General features: G+C 38.7%; 1 protein-coding gene across 6 annotated transcripts in view; it reads right to left on the bottom strand.

Annotated features, from left to right (window-relative positions):
- The window catches only part of ENOX2 (ecto-NOX disulfide-thiol exchanger 2), a 426,329-nt gene that overhangs the window by 85,456 nt on the left and 316,042 nt on the right, over positions 1–24,831 (bottom strand). For all 6 annotated transcript variants that reach the window (XM_053662317.1, XM_053662318.1, XM_053662315.1 and 3 more), the window contains 2 exons: positions 23,641–23,796; positions 12,913–13,119 (listed from right to left, as the gene is read on the bottom strand). In XM_053662317.1, coding sequence (XP_053518292.1) covers positions 12,913–13,119; positions 23,641–23,796 — 363 coding nt within the window. The remainder of the gene's footprint in view (positions 1–12,912; positions 13,120–23,640; positions 23,797–24,831) is intronic.

Genomic DNA, 24,831 nt, shown 5'->3' on the forward strand with positions numbered 1-24,831 from the left:
AGAAGGGATTTCAGCCTGTGCATAGTTCGGGGGTCCAGCGCCTGGCGCACAGTGTATCTGGGTGAGTGCCCGACTGCGCCTGGGACAGCGTTCAGTGCCCAGATGGGTTCCCAGAAGGGATTTCAGCCCTCGCACAGTTCGGGGGGATCAGTACACACCACGCAGCGTGCCATGGTGTGTGCACAGAGTTCCTAGGTCAGCGCCCAGTCCTCAGATAGGCTCCTGGCTTCCAGTCCATCCCCCTCGGACTATCTGGAACCCCCGGGTGCTGAGGGGTCCTGGGGAAAGAGCTGAGACCCTCAACCCCCTCCCTTTCTGGCCAAGCAAGGTGGGGTGCCAGGAGAGACTTGTTTGATAAAGTTTGCAAAGAGGGTGATGAGGACAAAGGGCCCCAACCGAGGACTCTGTGATTGCCAGCCCAGGAGATCTGATAGGTACAGTGTGGGGCTCTGAATCCAATAGACACAACAGCCTGGTCTGCTCCACACCCAGCTTGGCAGCGAACCCGAGATTGGGCAGAGGGCCTAGAGCTTCCCCAGAGAACGGGGCAGGTCTCTGCTCAATCCGGAGGGAACCAGGCAACTAGGCTGGTGCAGGCACCTGCAAGCAATGCAAACCAGCCCAGCCCATGGCAGTAACCCCTGGGAGGGGAGCGCTGTGAGGAAGTCGTAGTTCCCCATTGTAGGGAGCTGGGGAGAGGGGCCAAGTGTCTGTCTCCTGAGAGAGGGATGGCAGAAAAATCACAACAATCTACCCTCAGCCAACTGCAGCCAGAAAAGACGGTTCAGCTAGTTTCAAACCAACAAGTGACCTTTTCTTTTTTGTTGTTGTTTTAGGTTTTTTCCTCTTTATTTCAATTTATTTTATTTTTATTCTTTTTTTTACTTTTCTTTCTTTTTCCATTCCTTTTCTTTATCTTTTTGCTTTTTTAAAGTAATCTGTTATTTCTTTTAAATTTTAATACTGTTTCATCTTTTGATACTTTTGTCCTCTTTTCTTGGATTTTTTGTTTTATTCTTTCATCTTTTCTTTCTAAACCTGTTGTTCTTTCTTCCATTCCCCTACATTTTTTCTTCCTTTTATTTCTTTCCGTGTCCTTTCTTTCTTTTACCCACAAGAGTCACAATCAACTTGAAAATATGAAAAGACCAGAGCTGGACCCACAGAAGAGGCCTCCCAATAGTAGAGTCAGAGAGACAAATTGCACTTTGCTGTAGGAAAGAAGCCACAAGTTGCTGCATATGTGAGTAGGTGGAAGCAGAGAATGACAGGATAACTGAAAGAGACTGCACCACTGAAATTCACAGGCATTCCACCACAGAAGTTCACACCATAAACCCAGGGTATCAAAATAGATTAATCTAAGAAGCTGAGGCTAACAAGAAGAGTCTCACAAACAATGGGAAGACAAAGAAACAATCCCCAAATGAAAGGAAAGGAGGAACCCTCAGAAAGAATGTTAAATGAAATAGAGGCAAGTAAACTAACAGATACTGAATTCAAAGCACTGGTTATCAGGAAGTTCAAAGAGCTCACAATCAGCTACCAGAAACTACAGGGGAGCTATAACAATCTCACCACAAACTATATTAACATGAAAAAGAAAATGGAAACTATTAGCAAGGGCCAAGAGGAAATGAAGAATACAATTTCTGAATTGAAAAACACAGTAGAAAGCATTAAAAATAGGGTAGATGAGACAGAACATCGGATTAGTGAGTTGGAGGACAAAGTAGAAAGCATCTCACAGAAAGAAAAGGAAAGGGAAAAGAGGCTCAGAAAGAATGAAGAGGGATTAAGAGAAATGCAAGACAATATGAAACGTAATAATATCCGAATAACAGGAATACCAGAAGGAGAAGAAGAACAACAAGGGGTAGAAAATGTATTCGAAAGAGTAATGAAAGAAAATTTCCCTCATTTTATGAGAGAAAAAGTCACACAAATCCAGGAATCACACAGAGTCCCATTCAAGAGGAACCCAAGGAGGCCCACTTCAAGACACATCATCATTAAAATGGCAAAATTCCAAGACAAAGAGAGAATCTTAAAGGCAGCAAGGGAGAAAAAAGAAGTAACATACAAGGGAGCCCCAATAAGGTTAGCTACTGACTTCTCAATGGAAACACTCCAAGCAAGAAGAGAATGGCAAGAAATATTCCAAGTAATGAGAACCAAAGGCCTACAAGCAAGGCTACTTTACCCAGCAAGGCTCTCAATGAAGATAGAAGGCCAAATAAAGAGCTTCCAAGACAAAAGAAGTCTAAAAGTATATGGCTCCACCAAACCAGCTCTGAAAGACATACTAAAAGGACTGCTTTAAGGAAAGGAAGGAAAAGAGAGAGACAGAGAGGAACACAGGTATAAAAATGGCAATGAATAAGTACCTATCAATAATAACCTTAAATGTAAATGGATTAAATGCTCCAATCAAAAGACACAGAATAGTTGAATGGATAAGAAAGCATGACCCACACATATGCTGCCTACAAGAGACCCACCTCAGGACAAAAGACCATCACAGACTAAAAGTGAAAGGCTGGAAACAAATTTTCCAAGCAAACAGACAAGAAAAAGAACCTGGGGTAGCAATGCTCATACCACGCAAAACAGACTTCAAAAAGAGGGGCATAAAGAGAGACCCAGAAGTTCACTTCATAATACTCAAGAGAAGAATCCACCAAGAAGACATTAACATCGTAAACATATATGCAGCTAATATAGGAGCACCCAAATATATCAAGAAAATCTTAGAGGACTTCAAGAAAGATATTGACAGCAACACAATTATAATAAGGGATTTTAACACCCCACTATCAAAAATGGACAGATCTTCGAAACAAAATATCAACAAAGACATTGCGGCATTAAACAACACCCTTGATGAAATGGACCTAACGGATATATACAGAGCCCTTCATCTGAAAGAAGCTAAATACACATTACATGGAACATTCTCAAAGATAGACCACATGATAGGATACAAAACGAGCCTGAACAAATTCAAGAATATTGAAATCATGCCAAGCATTTTCTTTGACCACAAGTGACTGAAACTGGAAACCAACCCCAAAGGAAAAAACCCAAAACACCCAAAATCAGGGAGACTGAATGGTATGCTATTAAACAACGAATGGGTCAAGAATGAAATTAGGGAAGAAATGAAAAAGTTCCTGGAAACAAATGAAAACGATCTCACAACAACCCAAAACTTATGGGACACTGCGAAGGCAGTCCTGAGAGGGAAGTTTATAGCAATACAGGCCTACCTAAAGAAGACAGAAACATTTCAAACAACCTTACTCTATGCCTGCAAGAACTCGAGGAACAACAACAAAAACAGCCCAAAGCAAGCAGAAGGAAGGAAATAAGCAAGATCAGAGCAGAACTGAATGACATAGAGACTAAAAGCACAATTCTAAGGATCAATGAATCCAGGAGTTGGTTCTTCGAAAAGATAAACAAAATAGACAAGCCTTTAAGTAGGCTCATCAAGAAAAGAAGGGAACGGACACAAGTAAACACAATCAGAAATGAAACAGGAGAGATTACAACTGATACCACAGAAATAGAAAGGATTGTAAGAAATTACTATGAAGAACTGTATGCCAAGAAATTTGAAAACCTAGGGGAAATGGACAAATTTCTAGAAAAATATAATCTTCCAAAACTCAATGAAAAAGAAGTAGAACACCTGAATAGACCAATAACAGCAAAAGAAATTGAAGCAGTAATCAAAAAACTCCCATCACACAACAGCCCCGGACCAGATGGTTTCACAGGAGAATTCTACAAAGCATTTAAGGAAGAGCTAACCCCTATTCTTCACATACTATTCCAAAAAATCCAAAAGGATGGAAAACTCCCAAACTCTTTTTATGAAGCCAGCATCATCTTAATTCCAAAACCAGATAAAGATACAACAAACAAAGAAAACTTCAGGCCAATATCACTAATGAACATAGACGCTAAAATCCTCAACAATATATTGGCAAATCGCATCCAACAATATATTCAAAAGATTATACACCATGACCAAGTGGAATTCATCCCAGGGATGCAAGGATGGTTCAACATTCGAAAAACAGTAAATGTAATTCATCACATAAACAAAAGCAAAGACAAAAAACACATGATCATATCAATAGACGCGGAAAAAGCTTTCAATAAGGTACAACACCCATTTATGATAAAAACACTCAGCAAAGTGGGAATACAGGGAGTATTTCTCAAAATAATAAAGGCCATATATGAGAGACCTACAGTCAATATCATACTCAATGGGCAAAAACTAAAAGCTTTTCCACTAAGATCAGGAACAAGACAAGGATGTCCACTTTCACCACTTCTATTCAATATACTTTTGGAAGTTTTGTCCACAGCGATCAGGCAGGAAAAGGAAATAAAAGGCATCCAAAGAGGAAAGGAGGAAACAAAACTGTCATTGTTTGCAGATGACATGATAGTGTACATGGAAAATCCTATAGACTCTACCCAAAAACTGCTCGAACTAATTAATGAATTTGGCAAAACAGCAGGATACAAAGTCAATATCCAGAAATTGAAGCCATTTTTGTATACTAACAATGAATCAACAAAAGCCGAAATCAAGAAAAAAATCCCATTCGATATAGCAAAAAGAAAAATAAAATATCTGGGAATAAACCTAACCAAAGAGGTAAAAGACCTGTATGCAGAAAACTACACATCACTGAAGAAAGAAATCAGGGAAGACACAAACAAATGGAAACATATACCCTGTTCATGGATTGGAAGAATTAACATCATCAAAATGTCCATACTCCCCAAAGCAATTTACAGATTCAATGCAATACCTATTAAAGTACCAATGGCATATTTCACAGACATAGAACAAACATTTCAAAAATTTATATGGAACCATAAATGACCCCGAATAGCAGCTGCACTTTTGAGAAAGAAGAACAAAGCAGGAGGGATCACAATACCTGATATCAAACTGTATTACAAGGCCACTGTAATCAAAACAGCCTGGTACTGGCATAAAAACAGGCACATAGACCAATGGAACAGAACAGAGAGCCCAGAAATCAACCCAACCCTCTACAGTCAATTAATATTCGACAAAGGGGGCAGTAACATAAAATGGAGTAAAGATAGCCTCTTCAGCAAATGGTGTTGGGAGAACTGGACAGCTACATGCAAAAAAATGAAACTTGAGCACCAACTTACACCATACACCAAAATAAATTCAAGGTGGATAAAAGACTTAAATATTCGCCATGACACCATTAAAGTCCTAGAGGAGAACATTGGCAAGAAAATCTCAGATATTCCACGCAGCAACATTTTTACGGATATGTACCCTAGAGCAAGGAATATAAAGGAAAGAATAAACAAATGGGATCTCATCAAAATAAAAAGCTTCTGCATGGCTAAAGAAAACAGTATTAAATTAGCAAGACAACCAACTGTATGGGAAAACATATTTGCCAATGATACCTCAGACAAAGGTTTAATCTCCAAAATATACAAAGAACTTACACGACTCCACTCTAGGAAGACATTGAACCCAATTAAAAAATGGGAAAAGGACTTGAACAGACACTTCTCTAAAGAGGACATACAGAATATCCAGAGACACATGAAGAGATGCTCAATATCGTTAGCTATCAGAGAGATGCAAATTAAAACCACAATGAGATACCACTTTACACCAGTCAGGATGGCTATAATAGACAAAGCAACAAACAACAAATGTTGGAGAGGGTGTGGGGAAAAGGGGACCTTAGTTCACTGTTGGTGGGATTGCAGACTGGTACAACCATTATGGAAAACAGTATGGAATTTTCTCAGAAAAATAAAAATTGACCTGCCTTTTGACCCAGCAATTCCACTGCTAGGATTATACCCCAAGAATCCTAAAACATCCATTTCAAAGAACCTATGCACCACAATGTTCATAGCAGCACAATTTACAATAGCCAAGAGTTGGAAGCAACCTAGGTGCCCATCAGTAAATGAATGGATCAAAAAATTGTGGTACATATACACCATGGAATTCTATGCAGCAGAGAGAAAGAAGGAGCTACTACCTTTTGCAACAACATGGATGGAACTGGAAAGCATTATTCTGAGTGAAATAGGCCAGGCATTGAAGGACAAATACCATATGATCTCACCTTTGACAGGAAGCTAAAGAATAAAACAAACAAGCAAACAGAATAAAAACAAAGACGCTGAAATAGAGAACAAGTGGGCAGCGACCAGAGGGGAGAGGGAAGGGAACTTAAGGGGAAAAAGGGTGAGGGATTTTGAGGAACAATTATGAAAGACACAGAGATGAGGACTGGGGGGGGATGGGAGGGAGGGGGGAGACCGGGCGGGGGGGTGGGGTGGGATGGGAGAAATAGAGTAAAAAAAAATGTACTTGAAAAGTAACTAAATAAAAAAATAATAATAATAAAAAAATAATAAAAAAATAAAGCCATACAATCACACACACACACAAAAAATGAAAACAGTATTAAATTAAAAAGACAACCAAGTGTACGGGAAAACATATTTGCCAATGACACCTCAAACAAAGGTTTCATTTCCAAAATATACAAAAAGTTACACGACTCCACTCTTAAGAAGACATCTGACCCAATTAAAAAATGGGAAAAGAACATGAACAGACACTTCTCCAAGGAGGACATACAGAACATCCAGAGACACATGAAGAGATGCTCAATATCGTTAGCTATCAGAGAGATGCCAATTAAAACCACAATGAGATACCACTTTACACCAGTCAGGATGGCTATCATAAACAAAGCAACAAACAACAAATGTTGGAGAGGGTGTGGGGAAAAGGGGTCCTTAGTTCACTGTTGGTGGAATTGCAGACTGGTACAACCATTATGGAAAACAGTATGGAATTTTATCAGAAAAACAAAAATCGACCTCCCTTTTGACCCAGCAATTCCACTACTAGGATTATATCCCAAGAATCCTAAAACATCAATATTGAACAACCTATGCACCACAATGTTCATAGCAGTACAATTTACAATAGCCAAGAACTGAAAGCAACCTAGTAGCCCATCAGTAAATGAATGGTTCAAAAATTTGCGGTACATATACACAATGGAATTCTATGCAGCAGAGAGAAAGAAGGAGCTACTACCCTTTGCAAGAACATGGATGGAACTGGAAAGCATTATGCTGAGTGAAATAGGCCAGGTGTTGAAAGACAAATACCATATGATCTCACCTTTAACAGGAAGCTAAACAACAAAACAAATGAGCATCAGAATAAAAACATAGACACTGAAATAGAGAACAAGGGGACAGTGACCAGAGGGGAGAGAGAAGGGAATTTAAGGAGGAAAAAGGGGAGGGATTTGGATGAACAAGTATGAAGGACACAGGAATGAGGGCTAGGGGGGGAGGGAATGGAGGGAGGTAGGGAGCAGCATGGGGTACGGGGTGCTGGCATGGGAGAAAAAGACCAAAAACTGTACTTGAAAAATAACTAAATAAAATTTAAAAAAAAAAACAGAACCAGACATGATATAGATGATATAATAATAGAGAACATAAAAACAACTATTACAATTGGATTTCACATGCTTAATAAGTTAGAGAAAATATTGAACATATTAAGCAGAAACACAAAACAACATAAAAAGAACCAAGATCAAACTGCTAGAATTTAAAATATAATGTGTAAATTAAAAATTATTAGTGAATAAGATCAATGATAAATTAGACATTACCGAAGAAAACAATAATGAACTTGAGGACACAGCGAAGAAACTATTCAAAATGAAATATATAGAGAAAAAAAGTTGAACAAAAAATAAACAGAGTACTAGTGAGCTGTGGGACAACCTCAAGTGGTATAATATATGCCTAACTGCAGCTCCAAATGAAGGCAGGAAAGGGAATAGAAAAATATTTGAAGAAATAAGGGCAGAAAACTTTCCAAGATTTATGAAAATTCAAAGATCTAAGAATTTCAATGAATTCCAAGCATAAGAAACATAAAAGAAGTTACATCAAAAAATTACACCAAGAAATTACAACCAATTACATCATAATCACCAGCAATGAAAAGGATATCTTAAAACCTGCCATAGACAAAAGACATATTATACACAGAAAAACAAAAAAGATAAGGATAACATCATATTACTTGTCAGAAAAAATGTAATTAAGAAGATAATGGAGCAATGAATTATATAGAAATGACCCCTGAAAGTATAGTCTATATATCAAGGACATATTTTATAGATATAGAATATTTCAAAAATTTATATGGATCCATATTAGGACCCCAAATACCCTCAGCAATTTTGAGAAAGAAGAACAAAGTAAGAGGGATCACAATACCTGATATCAAACCATATTACAAGGCCGCTGTGATCAAAACAGTCTATTACCAGCATAAGAACAGACAAATAGACCGACGGAACAGAATAGAAAACCCAGAAATAAGCCCATGTCTCAATGGCCAGTTAATATTTGACAAAGGGGATAGGAACACTGAGTAAAAATAGCCTCTTCAATAAGTTATGTTGGCAGATCTGGACAAGTACATGCAAAAAGAAAAAATGAACCTAGACCACCAACTTACACCATACACTAAAATAAACTCAAGATGGATATAAGATTTAAATATAAGTAATGATACCATAAAAATTCTAGAGGAAACATAGGCAGGAAAATTTCAGATATCCCACACAGCAATATTTTCACTGATACATCTATGGCAAGGGATATAAAGGAAAGAATAAACAAATTGGACCACATCAAACTAAAAAGCTTCTGAACAGCTAAAGAAAACATCTACAAAATGGAAAGGGAACCAACCATATGGGAAAACGTATTAGCCAATGATACCTCAGACAAGGGTTTCATCTCCAAAATATATAAAGAACTCACATGACTCCAAACCAGGAAGACAAGCAATCCAATTAAAAAATGGCAAAGGACCTGAAAAGACACTTCTCTGAGAAGGACATACAGAGGGCCCAGAGATATATGAAAGGATGCTCAACATCACTAGCCATTAGAGAGATGCAAATTAAAACCACAATGAGATGCCACTTCACACTGGTAACAATGGCCATCATTAATAAATCAACAAACAAGTGCTCGTGAAGCTGTAGAGAAAAGGGAACCCTAGTACCCTGTCAGTGGGATTGAAGACTGGTGCAGCCGCTGTGGAAAACAGTATGGAATTTCCTCAGAAAACTAAATATGGAAGTGCCTTTTGACCCAGCAATTCCTCTGCTGGGATTATACCATAAGAATCCTGAAACACCAATTCAAAAGAACCTGTGCACCCCAATGTTCATAGCAGTGTTATTTACAATAGCCAAGTGCTGGAATCAGCCTAAGTGCCCATCAGCAAATGAGTGGATAAAAACACTGTGGTACATTTACACAATGGAAAACTACACAGCAGAAAGAAAGAACTCCTACCCTTCATGACAGCATGGATGGAACTGGAGAGCATTATGCTAAGTGAAATAAGCCAGGTGGTGAAAGACAAATACCATATGATCTCACCTAGAAGTAGATCCTAATGAAAAAAACAAACAAATGAGCAAACAGAACCAGACTTGGAAATAAAGGATGAACTCATAGTGACCAGAAGGGAGGGGGAATGGGGGTGGCGGATAATGGGGAAAGAGGGGGAAGGATCAAGCAAAGGAACACAAATAGTGTATTCATGGGCACAGACAATTGGGGGGGTTGACTGTGGGAGTTGGGGAAATTAGGGGGATGGGGTATGAGAGAACAATGGGGAAAATGCAGGACAACTGTAACCGAAAAACAATAAATAAAGAAAGAAGATAATGGAGCAACATCTGAAGGAGGGGGTACCTGTCAAGCTAGAATTGTATATCCAGAGAACATTTCTTTCAAAAAGAAAGGTAGAATAAGTTCTTTTTTGAAAAAATGCTGAAAGAAACCACCAGGAGGAGACTTACATTATTAAAAAAAGGATTTGGTAAACAAGCAAAATAGTGATAACTCATAGAGAGCAGGCTGACAGCTCTCTGGGAGTGAGGGTTTGGGGGGACTTAAGGGAATAGAGGGATTGAACAAAAAAGAAAAAAGAGAAAAGCTCATGGATAGGGTCAATACTGTGGTGATTGCTGGGGGGAAGTGGTGTGGAGGATGGCGTAGGAGGGTAAAGGGGGGATAAATGGTAATGGATAGAGTCTCAACTTCGGGTGGTGAACACAAAATACAGTGTACAGATGATGTGTTGTGGAATTGTGAACCTGAAAACTGTATAATTTTGTTAACCTGTGCCACCCCTGTGCAATTCAGCAAAAAGGGAATAAATAAGTAATCAATCAATAAATAAATAAAGGTTAAAGGAATTCAAGCATAGGAAAAATAATACCACATGGAAATATGGATTTATACAAAGGAAGAAAGAGCATATATAATATATAATTGCATTTATATGAAGGTCTAGAAAATGTACACTAATCATACATAAAAATCAGTGGTTGCCTAGGGAGAGCAATTGAGAGGGGTAGGAGGACAGTATTACAAAAGGTGAATGAAGAAAGCTTTAGGATGAGGCAGACACATTCACTATTTTGTGATTCACCATCTAGTGATGGTTTCACAGGATATATGTGTGTCAATAATATAAAACTATATTATTGAAATATGTGAAGTTCATTTTAGGTCAATTATTATACCCCAATAAAACTCTTATAAAGAATAATGTCTAGTAACACTGAAATTGCCACACATTCATTTTAGAAAGAGAAAGAACACATACCTTTCATAAGCAAACTTTGCTAGGGCCCTTTTTGGTTTACAATTCACTTTCATACCTATTCATTTTATTTGATAATTGGAACCATCAGAAAAACAGAGCTATTAAATATTGCCTATTTTGCCAGGATCATGGAAAGGATCAAATGAGATGATGACAGGAAAGCTTTGTGTAAACACACAAAAAATACTGTGGTGCTATGAGGATAGTGTCCTGTGCACAATGCCAGCTTTCAAAGCTTTTCAAACTGCAATAGAAAAACAATTATTATTTCTACATTTCTAGCCCCTTTCCAAAGTGATTTTTGTTTTAACCTTTTTTTTTCAATGTGGGAGAACAGCCATCCAACTCTAGCACTTGTGAATTTTCATTTAAATGGCAAAATTTAGTTTGTTTTCACATCACTGATTGTGATTCCCTTTCGTTTGGCAGCCTTGAGAATGTTTCCAGGAGGTGATAGTTACCAGAGAGCTGATTTCAATGACATATAGATGGATGCTTCCTGAGCAGCATGCTGTCTTTTACATACAACTGTTCAGGGCCTTTCAACCTTTACAGTCTCATTAAAGTAGTCTATTGTAGGATGCTGTTATCATTGCTAAGTGATGTCAAATCTTCAGCAAATTCAATGTGAGTATTCCACATCTGCCTCCTCCTCTCTTTTCTCATGTTAACCAGTCTACTTTTTCAAACCCTCATTACCTTTTCCCTGGCCTATTGCAACAGGAGTCTACTGACCTCCTCTCTTCTTTTCTCTTCTCTCTTCTAATTCATTTTTATACAGAGCTGTCAGATTTCTCTTTCAGAAACAATCATCTTCCTTGTTCAAAGATTCCTTCAACAATTATCTATTACCCGATGAATAAAGACCCAAATAAGTCATTCAAAGTGTGCTCACAACTGATGTTTTTCCTCCTTTCATATTTACATAGTACACAAACCACTACTCATTGTTCCTTGAATATTCATCAAAACTTACCACCTTTGTACCTTTGTTCATGTTGTATCTATACCCCATTGTCTACGTCCAAATGTTTTGACTTTGACAAAGACTTAGCCCAAATGCTACCTCTCTTGATAACCCAAGAGTCAGAAATCTCTTTCTCTCTGTCTCCTCCTCCCTCTCCAAGCTTGTCTACCTTGGTCTTTGTTGTATCCTCAGAAACACAGTATTCTGCCTAGCTGTCAACAAATATTAGATATTTGACTTCCACAAATAATTTTAAGCATCTATTTTTGTTCAAGATTATGTGGTAGACACTGGGGATTCAAAGTTAAATAAGACACAGTCCTTTTCCCTAAAGAGTTCACACTCTGGTGATGGATACAAATGTAGATATAGTTCTAGCATGGTGCTATAGGTGTCATGTTAGGAGAAAGTAGTGAGTGCTGTGGAATCACTGAGGAAGGGGTACCCAAATCAGCCTGGGGCAGAATGGGGAGAGAAATCAGCAAAAGATTTCCAGAAGAGGTTATGACTGGCTGGAGCTTTAGGGTGTAAAGATGTGTGCATAATGGGTCAGGGGTAGAAAAGGTAATAATAGTTAGAGGAAAAGGTATAAAACACCATGATACATTTTGGGAACTATAATTAATTTAGTGTTTTGGGGACACACATGTGAGGGAAAGATTGAGAGATAATGCTGAAAGGTAAAGCAGATCATCAAGACCTTTAGATGCTGTTTACAAGTAAGTAGTTTGGAGTTATCCCATAGAAAATTGGGAACTGCTGAATAACTTTTAAAAAAGATTTTTATTTATTTATTTTTAGAGAGAGGGGAATGGAAAAAGAAAGAGAAGGAGAGAAACATCCATGTGTGGTTGCCTCTTGCATGCTCCCTACCAGGAACCTGGCCTGCAACCCAGGCATGTACCCCAACTGGGAATCCAACCAGTGACCCTTTGGTTTGCTACACCAGCACTCAATCCAGCCAGGATTGAGAGCTACACCAGCCAGGGTGGTACTACTGAATAACTCTAAAGGAAGAAGTTGGATGGTAGCATGCACGCATTTAAATCTCTGCAGGCAAGAGTGGGTACTATTAGGCCCAAACTTTAGCTGCCACAGATGCAAATACACTAATGCCCAATCTGTGCATTGTGCCTGCTGGGCACAATCCTCATGACTGAACACCTACCAGAAAGATAAAGGGCTTTGTCCACCATGTACTCCTCAGCAAAGCGAATGTGACAAAAGTTCTTTTTGCTCTTCCGAATAGCAATGATCTCTCCACATTGTTCGAATACTTCTACAATGATCTGCTCTGTCCCATTTTCAGGCAGGCCACCCACAAATACTGTTTTGCATCCTGGTGGTCGTTCTCGGGTTGCAGGGGGTGGAAGATCTAAATGTAAATGAAAAAACATTTGAAATTAAAATGTTTGCTTGGAACAGACCTCTTTGAAACCTAATGTGTCCCAGAGATAGCCGTACTGTACCAACCAGACTTTTGCCTAAGAGTGCCTGAAGCATGTGGCCCCAAGGTGCTCACCTTCACTCCACAGCAAATTGGTCGGATGAACCTGAAAATCATTTTATTTAACAGTTTTGTGCCCATAATGGCTACAGGATAAACACACAGACCTGTTTGTCCCATCCAGAGATCTTTAATTTCCTTCTTTACTTTTGTTGTGATAAGTCAGCTATGCTGTTTTCAGTCATTTTTATTAAGAAGACAGCTAGTTGGGTGAAATCACACCTAGTTTAAGGATGAATTCTCAGAACTAGTGGAACACTGGAATTTGTGTAATTCAGTTTGTAGTTACCATATTCTTTCTGTTCATTCTTACTAAAAGAACTGTTTTAAGATTAATTTGACAATGATAAAGTGAACATCTACAAAAATGTTTATACCTCTCAGAATGATTCGATTGACAATGTCAGCCAGAGTACAAATGATCCTTTCTGGGTTTTTTTTGTTTTTTGATACCAGTGAACCCTTCCTCAAATTCCTTAATGGAGATCTGAGTTTGAGAGCTAAGTATGCAGCATTTAAAGGAAACTATGAAAGCTGGCAGAGAAAGTAAATTTGTCTGGGAAATCATTAACTAAAGTGAGATAAATTTGGCTATAAAGAGACATTAAAAACATACTTAATGAGAGATTCTCCCTCTCCTTAAAAAAAATGGGCTTCCCACTCACTCATACATGAGGCCCACTGTATCTGCCAGCTTCTTGTTGATATTTACACGTATGTATTGAAGCATTTTCCAAGCAAAACCCTATAGTTCATAGCCCTCCAAAACAAAGTGTGATGGTCAAGGGTTTTTCTAATATTGGTTTTGGACCTGTGAGGATTTATTTTGTGTAATCCGTTCTCTCCGTTGAGCTCTTAACAATAATTCTCTTAGCTCAAGATCTGGAGAGCTCAACAACCAGTGATAATAGCTCACATACAAAAATAAATGAGTCTCACTTGCAGATTAGGTCAAAACCCACACCTGACTCTTATCCAAGTTGACAAGCAGATGATTTGTGAGTATCCTTAGGTATCAGCATCTGTAGCTTCCTCACTTGGCTACCACTGTTTGTCTTATCAGTGTGGCTGAGAATAATCAGTTTCTCTATTTAGTCAATAAAAGGGGAGAGGGATTCAGGGAACTTACAAAGTTTCTGTTAATTTTTAAATGTCTGTAATTTTAAGAACTCACTGTATTGGTTTTTTGATCCATATGAGAAATTTAAAGAGAAAAAGAAAATAACCTAGGGAGCAGGGATCTGAAATGTCTTAGTCATGGACACTGGAGAGGTTATAACTTTAGTTAAAAGGGGGGGAGATGAGGTCTAGAATCTCTTGAGACTTAAGCTTCTCAGTTTTTAAGAACTGGAAAGGATTCTAGATAACACACTTCCAGTAATTCTCAACTGTAGCAGCACATTAGAATCAAGTTTGGAGTCAAACAAAGAAATAAATAGAAATACCTAGGCCCCACTCTAATGAATGTAGGTTAATTAGACTGGGGTACAGCCTCTATGTTATTTTTTAAAGCTCCTCACACAAATAAAATATGTAGCTAAGGTTGAAAACCACTGACTTGGTTTAAACTCATATTACAAAGGAAAGATCTTAGCTGAGTAAGGCTCAGTGACTCATTCAAGGTCATCAAGTTGGATAGAAATATAAAGAGCATGAACCTAGAACAAATAAACTTGGATTTAAACATTAACACAATTACCTACTGTCTGCCTGACCATGGCAGAACCTCTGAGAACCTCATTTTTCATCTCTAAAATAAGTATACAATTTTCTACCTTATAAGGTAGGATAACTGATAATCTGCTATCTATATTGCATGTGGTACAATGTCTAGCACTTGACAGGTTCCCAATAGTAGTTATTATAGTGTTATTATTATTTACTGTTATAGAACTAAGATTTCCTAATTGCCAGTTTGGGGATTTCTAAAGCCCTACCACAAGTCTGGAGTTGAGTGATAGCTAAGACCTGGACTTCTAAACTCCCAGCTCCTTGTTTTATCCAGATCTTTAGATAAGTCTGGGTTTAGGAATGAATGACTCTTATTGATAAAGGACTCTGCAGCTGTGAAGACATGTAGTTTTGACCATGGAACATAACCCAGCCTCTGACTATATAGGTACATAATTTGCAAGAACATACATATAGGTAGAGCAATGTTTTCAAGCCAAAGACTTTAGAATAAAATCTTGTTTCAGGATCCTTCTGAAATCTACTATTTAAAGGAATTTGATGGTAAAGAATCTTTTTGTGAAGAGATTACCTTTTTATATTATTTGATTTTGCTTAGTTAGGTCTGCCTTAGGTCCATTGATGGACTCTTAGGAATGTCTTTACTGATGCACTTACATGCAACACTGTAAATACAAGAACTCTTTTCCTTGACTACATTTGTGGTACTTAAAAATTGTGTGAAGTCATCACCTGTTTAGATACTGTTATTATTCTGTGGTGACTGGTAAGTAAAGGAGCATAAAAGCTACTAAATGTAGTGTCAAGAATGTTAGGGATTTATTTATTTTCCTTGGGTAAATGTAGAAAGCCTGTTTGACAGCATTTGCTGAGATTTAGGTGTATGCCACCAAGAAGGCAATAGGCTATACTATCTTCCTTAATGGATAGTACTTGTTCTTTAATTAATAGCTCAAAGCACTTTGTTGTTTGGGCCTGATTTTCTAATCCCACTGAAATAGAGTGATCTTGGCACAGCAATGATAACTCCATAGGAGAACAAATTCAAAGTGCTAAGCTTTTAATCAGGTAAGGTGTTAAGCTCTTTTAACAGCCCTTTTAACAGGCCTTTCACCACTCTGGATGGAAAACTTTTGTGTAAAAAGATCCAAGATAACTGGGAGTATAAAGAACTAATCTCTAGTAATGGAAAAGGAGGAGCTTCTAGCAATCATAATTACAACTAAGCACCTATGCTGGGGAGCTGTGTTGAGGCAATCAGCATTAAAATCAGAGTCACTGCTGATACATGAGGCAGGGAGCAGTTTAGAGGACCTACAAACATCTTGCATCTTGTTTTTCAAAGGAGCATCACAGATCACTAAACTGGTTTGCCAGAATTTACATATCATGAATCTTTGAGTTGATTTTAGTAGATAGCTCAAGACTGAGGGCCCCTTAGACAAGCAGCAGGGATCAGATATATTTTAGTGTAATCCTAACTGACTGCAAATAATCAGAAGTTGGCAAATTTTTACTAATTCTCTATTTACTGACTTCCTCAAATTTTGTTCATAGAACCCAGTTCTAGGAACCAAAATAAATGAGGTGGGCCTGTTTTGAGATGGTAAAATTGAAACAATCATTCTTTTCTGGCTCTTGGGTTCCTTCCCATATGTCTGGACACAAATAGAAGATGATATTCCATCATTTATTCCACATGTACTATCATTTCACAGTAGACTCAAAATGTAGCCTCTCCATACAGGAGGTCCATTAGTTGGAGTAAAAATCTTGGCAAAATTGAATTTTCTGGAGAGATGGTACTGCCCTTTTATACGAGCAATTGAGAACTGCTGACTGAGAATGCAGTAAATCTCTGATAGCCACTCTGTGGGAAAAAAGTAACCGTTATCCAGAAAGCTTTCTTTTGCCATATATCTGACTCCTGAGAATCAGAGGATGTTGCTTGTAGGGCAATGGAATACTCGTTCACCATTTATCTTTAGTAGATTAGTGCACAGTCAGCTCCAGTCTAGTTTGACCCATTGCATTTTTAGATCAAAACTGATTTTTTCCTAGTCTAGATCAAAGGGGTTAAGTTACTTACAAAAGAGCTCGTAGCTATTTAATGGTAGACCTTTCTAAACATAGACATGATAAGAGTTTTCTAACAGATTCAATATGGTATGTGAGGGAAAGAGGTAAGAACGAACTTTAAGCTTTCCTTTTATTATTATTTTTTAAAGATTTTATTTAGTTTTAGTGATAAGGGAGAAAGAGAGTGAGAGAAATATCGATGTGCAAGAGATACATTGATCAGTTGCCTCTTACACACCCCAAGTGGGGACCTGGCCCACAACCCACTCATGTGCCCTGACTAGCGACCTTTTAGGTTGCAGGCTGGCACTCTATCCAGTGAGCTGCACTAACCAGGGTGATCACCTTTAAGTTATGACCAGAGCAACTGCAAGGATGGAGCTGCCACTATCTGAGATGGAGAAGGTTGCTAGTGGAAAAGGTTTGGGGCAAAGATTATAACTTTTGTTTTGAACATATTAAGTTGTGATGTCTACTTCATATTTAAGTGGAGATAATAGATAGGCAGCTGAATATAAATTTCAGGTTCAGAGACAAGGTCTGAGCTAAAAACATAAATTAGGGTTATTGGCATATTGATAGTTTTGCAGCCGTGAGATTGGATGAGATAATCAAAGGTATGAGTGTAGACAGGGGACGGTCCAAGGACTGAGCCATGGGGCTCCCCAATTATAAGAAGTCAGGAATAACAGAAGACTATAAGCAAAGGAGACTGAGAAGGACAAACCAGTGTGATGGGAGGAACGCCAATAGTTTTCTTGGAAGCCAAAAAAAAAAAGTTTATCAATGAGAAAGGAGTAATCAACTGTATCATATATGGCTGTCAGGTCAGTTAAAAAGAGAACTGAGAATTGACCACTGGATTTAGTATTATGAGGTTACTAGTATCCTTAAACAAGGGACATTTTGAAAGAGAGGTGGGGCAAAAGAATCCCTCAGGGGTGTCCAACCTGTGCCCACAGGCCACAATAGGCTCAGGATGGCTATGAATGTGGCCCAACACAAAATTGTAAATTTACTTAAAACATATTTTTTGTGTGATTATGTGTCACGATGTACTTAATGTGTAGCTCAAGACAACTCTTCTTCCAGTGTGTTGTAGACACCAAAAGGTTGGACACTCCTGTAAATGAAGATTTGAGAGAGAAGAGAAAAATCTGAAAGATTAAGTCCTTTGAGGACTTTTGCTGCTAAGGGGTGTACATAAATACAAAATACTCTTGCTTCTTTAAATTTTGAAATGTTGGAGTTCCTCAGGGTGTTCTGTTTGGTTGTCTTCCCTCTTGATCTATATAATATCTCCGATAGTCTCATTCATATTTACACAGTCAAATGACCTTATGTTTCAAGAATGAAGGGGTCATGTACTAAATGTAGCAGACAGATAAAGTGATTTAAAGACTAAAAAGTATCCATTGGATTTAGTACCCAATATTTAAATGGAAATGCATTAGGGTGGTGAATTATTAACTACTGTTATATTTTTTGTACCTTCCACATGGAAGTATTCCAGGAAAGCTCAGACTTGGAGTTAAGCTGGAAAACAGTGTAAGATCAGAAAGCAGTTGAACTTAACTGAAGGATGGGTAGGTAGGTGGTAAGTAGAAATGTGACAAAACACAAAGCAGATCAGTGAAAGGTATTCGAAGTCAAGTTGGACTCTGAATTTATGGTTAATGGTAGCCCTTTGACTTTTACGGTTCTGTATATGTGACAGGCATCTGGATGAAGTGTCAGGTGGGAGAGAGGAGAAGAAATTGATGCTAAACTTTCTAATGAAGGGACAAAAAGAAGCACATTACACAGGTGCATAAAGAGCCCCTAAAATCACATGATCTTGTTGCTGAGAGGCCACTGAGTGCAAGAGAATATACCAGAGACAGGCATATTGAGTGAGTACTGGGATTTATAATCAAGACTTTATCAGACTGGCTCAGTGGGCTCTCGAGAAGATGAGGGATTCAATCAGAACAAATCCCTGCTTTTCCTGTCTTAACTGTTCTTCCCATCTCACCATGACAAAACCTTGGGGCTGTTCACAAAAAAATGGCATGTTTGCCATGATTTTAGCAGAAAATTAAGGCAGGCATTAGTATTTTCTCCACTCAAACTGAGCACCCTTTAAACAAAATTAAAGTTCTAAAAGAAATAGAACACCAGTTTAAGCTGTTCTGGGGGTGTTATTTTTTGAATTCTGTTCCAAAGCCAGGCTCCTTCGCAGAAACCACCACTTTACTGGTACTAATTGTCTTGTCAGCATTATTAAAACAAAGCTGAAGTTCTAAAGGATTAAGTTGTGAAGATAAAATGCTTCCCTCTCACACTGTAGCCCTTCCAACTCAGAACTAAGAAGGAATGGCTGTAGGTGAGAAAAGATAAATGCACTTGATTTCTCATCTAAGTGCATCTAAGAAATCTTTCTCAACAAAGATTTCTGTTTCACATGAGAGATCTCTGTTTCCTTTACTAGAGACTATAAAAAATCAGAGACTCTTTAAGCTATATATTTCTATATTCAGTTAAACACTGCTCAACAATGAGGTCTATGTGTCGTACAAAGGAACCTAGTTGTATCTGAGCTATTGTTTCTAAATTCAGGAACTGAATGTACTGCAAAGTCATCCCTTGCACCCTATGCAGACATTACAGGTTATGAGCCATCTGGTTAGACTAGACTTGATTAAGACTATGAAAGCCTAGTACAGGTTAATAATGTGATAAATGAATGGCTAAAACACCAGGATTCTATCTTTATATAAGCAGGAGGCTTTGCACATTTCAATGCCTAAATTCATGGCCTTGAAGTGAAAAAAGGTAGTGTAGGGAATGCACAGCTTTCTCTATTATAAAAGTACCATAATGAAAGAAAGGGAAAAAAGGCTATTGTCCATTTGTGAGGACAGTGACACTAAGAGTATGAGACAATAGTACAGCAATCTCACTCATTAACCTAGGCACTAAACACAAACTAGAAATAGCCACATGAACTAGCAGGCAAGGCCTTCTAGGACCATCTTATTCTTCATTTCCTAATTCTTCTGTGATATGCTGATCCTCCTAATTTGGTCCTCTGGGGTGCTAGTTTCCTAAATTTATTATTGGTCTGGAAGGAAGTCCCTGCTGACAAATTCAGTTTGGAAAACGGTACTAACAACATTTTTCACTAGCAAGAGAAGCTAGGGTAATTTGTTCAACCAACCCTGCCTGATTCTAAAATCCTCTGTTATGAGCAGACCATACAAAATAGATTCTGCAGCTCTGCCAGGTTCTGATTCCATGATTAACTGGTTTTTATGTAAGATAGGAGATGAAATAGTTGTCTTAAGTCACATGTCAAAGGTTCGTTTATTGTGTTAGGCAAGTTCATTTGATCTATGGCCTGGACCCCTGAGTGTTTCCCTTAACAAACAGTTTTAATATCTTAGCACTATAGTGGTGCCCCCCTTAAGTAGGCTACCCAATACCACTAGAACCGTGGAAGAAGCTTTGATGGGGCTTAGGTTATGTGAATGTGAATATGTAACTTTTTTAAAGTATGTTTTATTGATTATGCTATTACAGTTGCCCCAATTTTCCCCTTTGCCCCCCCCTTCACTGCTTCCGCCCTTACCTCCAGGGATTCTCTTGCCTTAGTTCATGTCCATGGGTCATGCATTTAAGTTCTTTGGCTTCTCCATCGACTACTGTTCTTAACCTCCCCCTGTCTATTCTGTACCTACCCAATTATGCTTCTAAATCCTTATACCTTTTCCCCATTCTTCTGTTCCCCCTCCCAAGTGATAACCTTCCAAATGATCTCCATATCTATGATTCTATTCATGCTCTAGTTGTATGCTTAGTTTGTTTTTGATGTCTAGATTCAGTTGTTGACAGTTGTGAGTTTTTGTCATTTTAATGTTTATAGTTTTGGCTTTTGTCTTTTTCCTAAATAAGTCCCTTTAACACTTCATATAATACGGGCTTGGTGAGGACGAACTCCTTTAGCTTTTACCTTGTCTGGGAAGCACTTTATCTGTCCTTCAATTTTAAATGACAGCTTTGCTGGATGGAGTAATTTTGGTTGTAGGTTCTTGCTTTTCATCACTTTGAATAATTACCAGTCCCTTCTTGCATGCAAAGTTTCTTTTGAGAACTGAGCTGGCAGTCTCATGGGAACTCCTTTGTAAATAACTCTCTGCCTTTCTTTTGCTGCTTTTAAGATTATTTATTTTTAATCTTTGAAATTTAATTATGATGTGTCTTGGTGTGGACCTCTTTGGGTCCAACTTATTTAGGACTCTCTGTACTTCCTGGACTTGTATGTTTATTTCCTTTACCAAATTAGGGCAGTTCTCCTTCATCATTTTTTCAAATAAGTTTTCAATTCTTGCTTTCTCTTCTCTTTCTAGCATCCCTATGATTTGGATGTTGATACTTTTTGAGATGTCCCAGAGTCTTCTTAAACTGTCATTTTTTTTGAATTCTTGTTTTTTAAATTTTACTCTGGTTGGATGTTTATTTCTTCTTTATGTTCTATCATTGATTTGAATCCTGGCTTCCTTCCCTTCACTGTTGGTTTCCTGTGGATTTTTCTTTATTTCACTTAGTATAGCCTTCATTTCTTCCCTTATACTTTTGCCATATTCAATGAGATCTTTGAGCATTCTCACTACCAGTGTTTTGAACTCTGCACTTGATAGGTTGGCTATCTCTTCACTTAGTTCTTTTTCTGGGGTTCTGTTCCTTCATTTGGGCCATATTTCTTTGTCTCCTGGTTTTGGAAGCCTCCCTGTGTCTGTGTACTAGGTAGAGCCACTTTGATTCCATTTTGGTGCATCTGTTAGGTTGTACAGGACAGAGCCATGGGTATTCACCAGGGCAGGGCAATTGTGGCTCTGTGTGTGGGGGAGGAGTCAAAGAGGGAACAATGCTGCTGTGGGTTGACTTCTGGGGGCTTGTTAGGCTCTCACCACATTTCTAGTCACTTCATCTACTTCCTGTGTATGACTGGTGCCCCTTGAGCTGCTGTCCTGGTTGTGGTTCTGATGGTGGATGGGTTTGTATATGTTCCAGGCTTTTCTGAGAAACTGGTAGTGTCTTCCACCACCCCAGCCCCCACTGGGTTTACAGCCAGAAGTTATGAGGCTTGCTTTTCCCCAGTGCTGGAGCCCTGGACTGTGCAGTGTGGCCTTGGGCTAGGCTTGCTCGCTCACTCACAAGGTATCCCCCTGATTTTTATACACCACATGTGAATGTGGGGTGGTCCATTGTGCCAGGCTGCCTCTCCACCTCTCTGCCCAACCCCACCCCACTCACTGCTGCCATACTGAGTGCTCTCTGCCCCTCCTTCCATCTGGATGAATACAGCTTCTTTAAATCCTTGGTTGTTGGACTTTCATACAGTTCTAGGTGTTTTTCTGGCAATTTTGTTCTTTCTTATGGTTGTGCAACAAGGTGAGGGGTGTCTACCTACACCTTCATCTTGACTGGAAGCCTGAAGATGTAACTTTTGATGATTCTAAGAAAATATAAAATCCCGAATAGATATGGAAAAAAACCTGAGTCAATTATTATTGCTGTTACATTTAAACTGAAAAATGAGTACCATATCTTTGCAGATATTTTTAAGAGTCTAAGGAAAAACCTATTAGTTACTGTCAAGATAGATACCTGGATCACTTCTACATGAATTGCATTTACTGAATAGCTACAAGTAGTTTGAACTAGACTCAATATTCCTCTTGTCCTCATGGTAAGCTGAACTTGATCTCACTGTCTACTGCAGCCCATCAGTTGAATGACAACAGTTTGACTGATGTGTGAGTAACTGGTAGCACTGTAGGATTTTTGGCACCAAATTTATATTCTTATGTGCCTCAGTCAGGCTCAGAACACACTCTATTTCTGCCATCATCAGAATGTAAGCCAGTTGTGAAAAAGAGCCTGCAAATGAGTGTTGAGCAATTTGTGTCAGGTGCTTCCTTCTTTACTAACATGTTGGGGGCTGGGATAAGCCTGAAACAGGCTGATACAATCCGACCTGAAGGTTGCGCCTGAATAACAGGATGCTGCGGTTAGGAGCCATAGAACTCCCCCTCCTGGACATGCGGGTGGCACACCAATCAGTGCCTTGATCACGCACCCGCCATGCACCCCCCGGCCAATCGCAGGCTAGAGCACGCTTTGAAGCCACCTATCCACTGCACTTCCTCCACTGCCCTCCTCTATATAACTCCCTCCATTTTGAAATAAAATTTGCAGCTTGATCAGAATCCTTTGTCTTGCTGCCATTCTTCGCGCCTCCTGTCCCATCCCCCTTCATCCATTACAGGTATATCGGTGGACCCCGTTGACTGCCTCGCGGGCCGAGGCACTAACACACTTGAATCCCTTATTAGATGACATTAAAAATACATTTTATCATTTGTAACACAACCAGCACACAGAAATCTACTGCTCTGTGCAGAAAATTCAGCCTTGCCTAGTAAGGTGAAAATTTTCCTGTATTCTTTTAGTCGAAACTTCTGTACATACATCTATGAAGCTCTTGGGTATTCTTTTGAAAAAGAAGAAAGTTTTCCTAGAAAACAAAACATTGTGACTTATGTTGACTTATGTGGAGAAAAAGCAGAATATTACTTGGATTTGGAGGGAAAAGTGTGCAGCTTTTACAGTGTATGATCTCTTTTACTACTGGCATATCTGGTGGAATTGGAGGAGGTACTATTCCCAAGCCAGGCATCATTGGAGTTATTGGTGGAATTCCAGTCATCATTCCAAGAGCAGGATCAAAGTCTAAAAAAGGAAAGGAAACAGAGAACAATAAATGACACTAGGCCAAGTCAAACAGAGGCATAATGTTACCTTATAAGCTTTATACCAAAGGTCTCTCTAACACAGAGGCAGAATATTTAATAATACATGGTATTAACATTACCAGGTCTTAAATATTATACTATATGAATACATTTTCCTTTTGAGACAGGGCTTTTTGGTTATGTTTTACCAGTGCCTATTTGCCTCTACATCTCATTTTGACATCCGAGGCCTTTTATAATATGACTGTGCCTTCTCTGTTGGTCTCACCTTCCAGTGGTTTCCAACACAATAACCTTTGCTCCATTCAGATAAGGCTTCCTGCTATCCCTTGTAACACTTCTTGACTTTTTGCAGTATAGGATGGTATTAAGAGCATAGAGCTTGGGGGATGAGGAAGGCCTGGGTCCTAGTTCCACTATTTGCTGAGAAGAATAAATTTTTTGAACCTCCACTTCCTCATTTGCAAAATAGGGTTAATTCCATTACCTTATAGGGAGCTGTGAGGAATAAACAAAATGACGAATGTAATGCACTTAGCATAATGCACAGGAGAAAATGCTCCATAAATAACTATTCTCTGTGCCTTTGCTGTTGTTGTTCTCCTTGTGTGGAATCATCTGAGCCTCCCCAAATTCTCCCCATTCCCACAGGCCTGGCTTAAGGCTCAACCTTCCTGAAATACCCTTTCCAGGTAATTGTGGTTATTGCTCAATTCTGTCTAACAACCATTTGCTCTACAAATGTTGCCACTGAATTTTATTTTATGTCATCCTTTGTTTCATTCAGGGAATTGAGGGTGCCCAATCAAGTATTTTTTGTGGGGCTCATCTTTATACAAAATTTGATTCACTCCAAATCAGTGTTAACACTATTCTGTTGGTACAATCGTATGCAACACCATGAAAGAAATAGCATAGCAGGCAGCTGGATTGATTTACTTGCGAGGCTGCTCTCCTGGAACCAAGCCTCTATGAAGACTCCATAGGCATTAGTTCTGAGGCTCCTTGAGGG

This window comes from Artibeus jamaicensis, unplaced genomic scaffold, assembly GCF_021234435.1.
Source record: "Artibeus jamaicensis isolate MK-2021 breed Jamaican fruit bat unplaced genomic scaffold, CSHL_Jam_final contig_240, whole genome shotgun sequence".
In the NCBI taxonomy this organism is placed as follows: Eukaryota; Metazoa; Chordata; class Mammalia; order Chiroptera; family Phyllostomidae; genus Artibeus; species Artibeus jamaicensis.